Source organism: Homarus americanus, unplaced genomic scaffold (assembly GCF_018991925.1).
Source record: "Homarus americanus isolate GMGI-L3 unplaced genomic scaffold, GMGI_Hamer_2.0 scaffold28300, whole genome shotgun sequence".
NCBI classification, from domain to species: Eukaryota; Metazoa; Arthropoda; class Malacostraca; order Decapoda; family Nephropidae; genus Homarus; species Homarus americanus.
Window position 1 is genome coordinate 1588 of NW_024714745.1, and position 8174 is coordinate 9761.

The 8174-nt window shown below is 46.7% G+C and overlaps 1 protein-coding gene across 1 annotated transcript; it reads left to right on the forward strand.

The window, feature by feature from the left end:
* Positions 1-2319: 2319 nt before the first annotated feature.
* Positions 2320-7957, forward strand: LOC121879515 (DNA-directed RNA polymerase II subunit RPB1-like). The gene is made up of 2 exons (XM_042386176.1): positions 2320-2333; positions 7129-7957. Exons 1-2 carry the CDS (start codon positions 2320-2322, stop codon positions 7955-7957), a joined length of 843 nt encoding a protein of 280 aa, XP_042242110.1.
* Positions 7958-8174: the final 217 nt, after the last annotated feature.

Sequence of the window (8174 nt, forward strand, 5' to 3'; positions counted from 1 at the left end):
TGGTGTTAAGTGAACGTATCTAGTTAAGGTAGAGTCTCAGTGTTAATTTTGTCTCCTAATTGGTGTTAAGTGAACGTATCTAGTTAAGGCAGAGTCTCCATGCAATCTTAATAACCTTCATATAAGTAATTTATTTTTTACCTAACCTAACCTAACCTAAAGTAGCCCAATTAGGAGAATTTTTACACATCCACCACAATGCTCTAACTCATTCTGTTCATTATTCCGGTCATTAACTCAAGAGAACCAGCTAATTACAGTCTCACAACTCTAGGGGTCATTCTCAATTTCTCACACCGTTGTTATAACTTCTCTGTGTTGTGGGACTTAAGACAACCCAACCCAACCCAACCCTACCTAACCTAACCCTACCTAACCTAACCTAACCCAACTTAACCTAACCTAAGACAACCAGGTAGGAACATTCTCTTAAGATTTCGTTTAAAGTAAAAAAAAAATCATCGTAAAAATCCTTTGTGAATCCAAGTGACTTAAGAACGCTGCATCACCCCCTCCCCTGTTGGCACCCCCCGGATTAATCTCGTAACATCCCACCCCCTAATTAATCAAAATTAACCCCTCTCCCCCAAACAAAAATCGGGATTATCCTCGACTAAAAGATTATTTAAAACGAATTAAATTGCAGTTATATATAATGACTTTTCATGTAACGTTGAATTCTGACAGTAAATTAGTTGCCTGTTTATTTAGACGGGGTGTAGTAGGTGGGTGAAGTATGTGTGTATGGTAACAGAGGCGGCAGGTACACAAACAAACGCGCGCGCACACAGTGATAAATTCGGCACAAAAATATAAGCACTCACAAAAAAACCCTTATATTTGTACACACACACACACACACACACACACACACACACACACACACACACACACACACACACACACACACACACACACACACACACCTGCACCTCCGAGGATTTATATAAAATAGATTAGGTTAAATAAATCTTTGTAAACACTTCTTTTTCCATTGATTATAAATCCCTTGAGTACGATCCTAAGTCCTTGAGTACGATCCTAATCCCTTGAGTACGATCCTAATCCCTTGAGTACGATCCCAACCTCTTCAGTATGACCCCAAACCCTCCTTGAGTACAATGACATCCCCGAGTACATCGAATTACTCTACCCATTACGATAACCCAACACCTTGAGTACGATGACTGGTTAACAGGTGGGCAGTGGTGGGCGAAGAGGCCAATAAGTGGTGTGGTGGTGGGCTAATGGGTGGGTGACGGTGGTGATGGGTTGATGGGTGGGTGGTGGTGGGTTAATAGGTGGGTGGTGATGGTGGGACAACAGGTGGGATGGGGCAACAGGTGGCTAAGGTAGGGTGGGGTGGGGCAACAGGTGGGTAGAGTAAGGTGGGGTGGGGCAACAGGTGGGTAAGTTTAGGGTGGGGTGGGGCAACAAGTAGGTGAGGTGGGGCAACAAGTAAGTAAGGTGGGGGCAACAAGTAAGGTAGGGTGGGGCAACAGGTGGGTGGTGCCGGTGGCCGTGAGAGCGTGCAGGGAGGGAGGACCAGGGGGGAGGAGGGGAGAGCCAGGGGGGAGGAGGGGAGAGCCAGGGGAAGGGAGGGGAGGGGAGGGGAAGGAAGGGAAGAGGAGGGCCAGGGGGAGAGGAGGAGGAGGAGAAGGTAGTAAGCAAGGTTAATGCATTTATAAGATACCTCAACTCAGCCTCCAGACCAACACATTCCAGGGAGATGCTCACCACAGCCACCACCACACACCATCACCACTTACCCCCATACTAACACCATCCTAATACTCACCATAACTTATACCCAAGATGAGTCACTAGTAAGTATATTTGATGGTTATTATAAGATGTATAAGGAAAAAAATACATGTGTAAGATATAATACAAAAAATGTAATGAAAACTTGTGTTGGTGACCCGCAAGAGGTGGTGACTGGTGCCAACTGGGTGAGTTATTATATTTATCATGGAGAATAAGTCACTATCTTCACCACCCTTCATTAACTCAGACACCCTCCTGCGGTCAACACGGTACAGGAACATTTATCTCACAAATAACACCATCAGTTAAGGTAAAGCAAAGGTATAATAAATATCTAATGCAAGATGAAAAATATGGCGTTCGTATTTGCAAGGTAGGTTAGGCAGTCGGACGGCTTCTCGGTGAGCGGGTGCCAAATCACCTCAAAGGCAACCCATTCCCGGCTCTCAGATACTGTACCTGAGGCAGTGCCCACCTCCTGCTAAACCACTGGCAGGTATCTTGTCATAACACCAACAAGAGGAGTTATACACAAACAACCACACGACAAAGATGGCAGCCTCCAGGTGAGTGTTGCCAGATGGTGAGCGTATGCAAAAACACATCAGTTCCGTATTCCGACCAAAAAAAAAGTAAAAAAAACAAAACAAAAAATAAATAAAACGAGTCCAACTTGACGCGACAAGTGAGCAATGAGAAGCGTTCAGGCAGGCTACCAGCAGCTGACTCCCGCACCACAACCCGTCCATCACCTCTCTTATTTTGCTCACTACCACACCTCCTACCACCACCACACCTTCCCCTCCACCACACCCCCTACCACCACCACACCCCCCCCTCCGCCACACCCCCTACCACCACCACACCCCTCCCCCTCCGCCACACCCCCTACCACCTCCACTAGCAAAGTTTGGTGCGATTTTGGCCACATCCCAAAGAATGATTTCTCCTGATCCTGATAGAAGCTCCCACAGGCCTGATGACCCCACTTATTGCTGGCCATCGTTCATGTGTATAAACTCTATCTATCTATCTATCTATTGATCGTACTCAAGGGTTTAGTCATCGTACTCAGGGAACTAAACATAAAATCAACCAACTACCTGCCGGGACGTCATGGTAGAACCGACCCTCCTTCCACTGGATGGCGAGATCCTCCAACACAGGACTTCAAACACATCTAACGAAGCCCGTGTGGACGTCAGTGCTCGAGGATTCTGGACGCGGGGACAGCGAGCCTTCTTCGACATCAGGATTTTTGATCCCATGGCCGTTTGTCACCGTAACCTAGCTCTCGATGCTGCACATAGGAGGAACGAGAACGACAAGATAAGGGCATATGGGGAGAGAATTCAAAATGTTGATCAAGGCAGCTTCACTCCTCTAGTGTTCACAACCTCTGGTGGGATGGGCCCAAGTGCAAGATGTTTCTACGCCAGACTCGCGGAGCTGATCTCCGAACAGAAGCAGCAGCCCAGAAGTTATGTCACAGCCTGGATGAGATGTCGACTGTCCTTCTCTCTCCTTCGGTCGGCTTTGCTCTGCCTCAGGGGAACGAGAGCTTCTGCCCCTACTCCGTCAACTGCTGCAGATATCGACTATGAGGCTACAGTCACCGAATGCCGCATCGATCTGCGGCTCAACTAATTTAACACAGATAGGATAGTTGCTTATGTATTAGGATATTTAATATTAAGGTAAATAAATGGTGGCGAAGGTGTGGCTATTGGGGGAGGCTGGAGGCCATTTAAAAAAAAAAAAAAAAAAAAAAAAAAAAGTAGTAGTAGTAGTAGTAGTAGTAGTAGTAGTAGTTGCTGTTGTTCCGACACTAATACAACCAACAAAAACAACAAGTCAAACAATCTCGACTTTTTCCAGACCGTGAGTAATTTATTTTTTTTTCCAGACCAACAAAACCAGAAGTAACTTTCCGTCCTGCTTCCTCCCCTACGGCCGGCTGACCCTCTCCACCAACCGCCTCAAGTACAATACCAGCTTATTTATTTACGGGTTCACCTGAAGATTAGACACCCCCCAGCTATGTAGTTTGGGTTCACCTGAAGATTTGACACCCCCAAGCTTATGTAGTTTGGGTTCACCTGAAGATTAGACGCCCCAAGCTTATTTTAGATTCACCTGAAGAGTAGACATCCCAGCTTATGTAGTTTGGGTACACCTGAAGATTAGACGTCCCAAGCTTATGTAGTTTGGGTTCACCTGAAGATTAGACGCCCCAAACTTATTTTAGATTCACCTGAAGAGTAGACATCCCCAGCTTAATTAACCTTAAGATTAACCACCCTATCGCTAACCTAACCTAACCTCTCTATATAGGTTAACGGTATTTTAATCAAGTGAAATAAACTTAAGGTGCTGGGGGGTCTAATCTTCATGTGATCCTATACATATATTTTTCTGTGTGTTTAATAACTTAAGTAAAACTATATAGAACCGTGTGTCTATATATAATTTAGTTAACATTATTTTGTTTATCTGTAAGGGAGAAAAAAAACCTTGCCAGACCCGTGACAAAAAAGCAAAAACAAACAAAAAACAAAAACATTAAGAGACTCTAACTTTTCCCTGACTTACACAAAATTCCTATTAAAAAAAAAAAAAAAAGACCTTTCCCAGAACCCCAAAAGACAAGAAAAATTATGCGTTTTTTTCCCCCCGAGTTTTTTCTGTTTCTTCTTTTCGTTTCCCTGGCCCGTGGGAACTGTCCGGGCCTCAGAGTATAAGTGTGTCTTTTATAACCAACTTGATCTTGACTTATACTTCACACTGAGTCACTTTACTTAACTCATACCTTATACTACTCAACTAACATCGACTAACACACACACATACAACCTTACAAGCACAAACAACGCATACAACATACACAAACACACACCTTTCCCTACAAGCACAAACAACGCATACAAACATACACAAACACATTCCAACAAACACACACACACACCAATAAAGAACCACTTCCTGCTCCCACATGTTTACAACACTACGTGGCGGTAACAGTAAACACACCAGGGAGCGAGAGTGCACGCCTGTGTTGAGGCACAAACCCGGTGTAACAGCTGTAGTGGTGCACACACACGATCACCAACACACACACACGATCACCAACACACACGCACACACACGATCACTGCTTACACACACGACCACCAAGACACACACACACACACACACACACACACACACACACACACATATATATATATATATATATATATATATATACTCTTCTATATATATATATATATATATATATATATATATATATATATATATATATGATTAAACACCCTAATAATCTAATCTAACCTAACCTCACACTAACCCTAACCTTACACTGTACCTCACTCGAATTGAATTTGAAATGAATTAATTATCAGGTGAAATTCATTCGCTGGACGGACATTAAACTCTTCAGGTGCTCCCCACAAAATAATATTACACAAACAAAGACTCCGAACATACAGGAGAACACCTTCACCCAAGATAAACATAACGGGACGCAGGTAACATAAATTATATCACACATATTAGTCAGGTTCACCTCTTGGCCAATACCTGACGATACTATCTATTTATCCTATTCATTCATTCCAACTCCCTGATAGATAGATGGAGTTTAGATAGATAGATAGATAGATAGATAGATAGATAGATAGATAGATAGATAGATAGATAGATAGATAGATAGATAGATAGATAGATAGATAGATGAATAGATAGATAGATGTGTTAATATGCCATCTCTTTAACACGAGGAGGTACCACAGGCCTTGTGGTTTGGGGACCTACGCTGTTTACCATATAGTGCATAATATCTAAATGACTTCCAAGGTTGTAGCCGGTTAAACTACAATCACAACTACCACAATCAAAATCATCACCACTACTATAACCCGCAACCACCACCACCACCATTACAACAATCATCCCCCCCCCCCCCATCACCACTGCTGCAACCATCTCTACCATTACCACTATTACAACCGCCATCACAACCACTATACTACAACCACCACCACCATAATACAGACAGGTTGGAGAGGGAGGAGGAGGGGAGGAGGGGGAAGGGGGCAGGGGGAGAGGGGGGGGGTGTTGCTGGGGCTGCCGCTGGTGGTGTGTCGACCCACATATTTGACCTGCCTGCCACGCCTGCCCTCCTCTCCCTTGCCCTACCTACCTGGCCCCTTGCCCTCGCTACCTCCTGCCCTTCCTCTTCCTTGTCCTACGTACCCTATGCCCTCACTACCCACTGCCCCGTCCTACTCTTTGATCATCTTACCCTTTTCATTCTTGCCATACCTAACTGCCCCTTGCCCTCACTACCTACTCTTCCTCTTCCTTGTCCTACGTGCCTGCCCCCTTGCCCTCACTTCCTACTGCCCCGTCCTACTCCTTGATCTTCTTACTCTTATCATACTTACCCTGCCTGTCCCCTTACTACCTCCTGCCCTTCCTCTTCCTTGCCCTGCTTGCCTGCCCCCTCTACCCACTGCCCTACCATACTCCTTGACCATCTTCCCCTCCTCATTCTTGCCCTGCCTGCCCCCATGCCCTCATTACGTCTTACTCTTCCTTTCCCTACGTACCCCTTGCCCTCAATACCTTATCCCCCCCCCCACCTGTCTTGTCCTCACCACCTTGCCCTATTCTTTGCCCCCATTACCTACTGCCCTCCTCTTCCCTCCTCCCTACTAATCACCCTTAACCAACCAACCACCCTTATCTAACTAACCAACTATCCCTAACCCACCAATCAACCATCCCTAACCAACACACCAACCAAACCATATTACCCTAACCAAAACCAACCACCTAACCATCACCTATCCTCTCCTCCCTTTCCCATCCATCCATCCCCTACTCACCTGGCTGGTAGAGGGGGAGTGGCAGGACAGGTAACATCATTAAGGAACCACCCGGACGCCTCCCTTAAATCCAGCTTGTCTTGGAACGATCTTGGCCTCCCCCCCCCCCCTCCTCATGCACCTACCTGACTCGCTGTGCTATTTGAGTCAGTAATTTTTTGGCCTGAGTCACGTTATCTGATTCCTTCGTTACCTGAGTCAGCATTTTTGTGAGTCACTTTACCTGAACGTACTTATTTCTTCTTGTGAGTCAATGTGTTCCTGACTCACGTTTTCTTGTGTTGAGTTCACTCGGGATTTTATTCAATTTATGACTCGTGTACATACATACATACATACATACATACATACATACATACATACATACATACATACATACACACACAAGCCAAGGTGTTGAGTAAGGTGGACACAAAGTCAGTGGAGCGTAGCGTCAGAGATTACCTGATTCTGAACTTCACGCACCAACCAGCCCCCAGTACCACCAACCAGCCCACAGTACCACCAACCAGCCCCCAGTACCACCAACCAGCCCTCAGTACCACCAACCAGCCCTCAGTACCACCAGCCAGCCCTCATTACCGCCAACCAGCCCTCAGTACCCCGCCAACCAGCCTCAGTACCGCCAACCAGCCCTCAGTACCACAAGCCAGCCCCAGTACCACAAACCAGCCCTCAGTACCGCCAACCAGCCCTCCAGTACAACCAGCAGCCCTCAGTACCGCCAACCAGCCCTCCAGTACCGCCAACCAGCCCTCAGTACCGCCAACCAGCCCTCAGTACCACCAACCAGCCCTCCAGTACCGCCAACCAGCCCTCAGTACCACAAACCAGCCCCCAGTACCACAAACCAGCCCTCAGTACCGCCAACCAGCCCTCCAGTACCGCCAACCAGCCCTCCAGTACCGCCAACCAGCCCTCCAGTACCGCCAACCAGCCCTCAGTACCGCCAACCAGCCCTCCAGTACCACCAACCAGCCCTCAGTACCGCCAACCAGCCCTCAGTACCGCCAACCAGCCTCAGTACCGCCAGCAACCCTCCAGTACCTGAAGCAACCCCCCAGTACCACAAACCAGCCCTCCAGTACCGCCAACCAGCCCTCCAGTACAACCAACCAGCCCTCAGTACCGCCAACAGCCTCAGTACCGCCAACCAGCCCTCCAGTACCGCCAACCAGCCCTCAGTACCGCCAACCAGCCCTCCAGTACCAACCAGCAGCCCTCAGTACCGCCAACCAGCCCTCAGTACCGCCAACCAGCCCTCAGTACCGCCAACCAGCCCTCAGTACCAAAACATGTAATGTGCGGTTAGGTTAGGTAAGTATGCAGTTGAGGAGATCCGGTTAAAGACGTTGTATTTCCTCTTACCTGGCTTCATATCCGGCTAAAATAGTAAAATATCCGGCTTACTGTTTGACTGTCCCGGTTAGCGAATATTAAACGTCACAGAATCTATACAATGTAAATCCCAACTGACTTACTGAACATGTAAATAATAATAAAACAACAACAACAAAT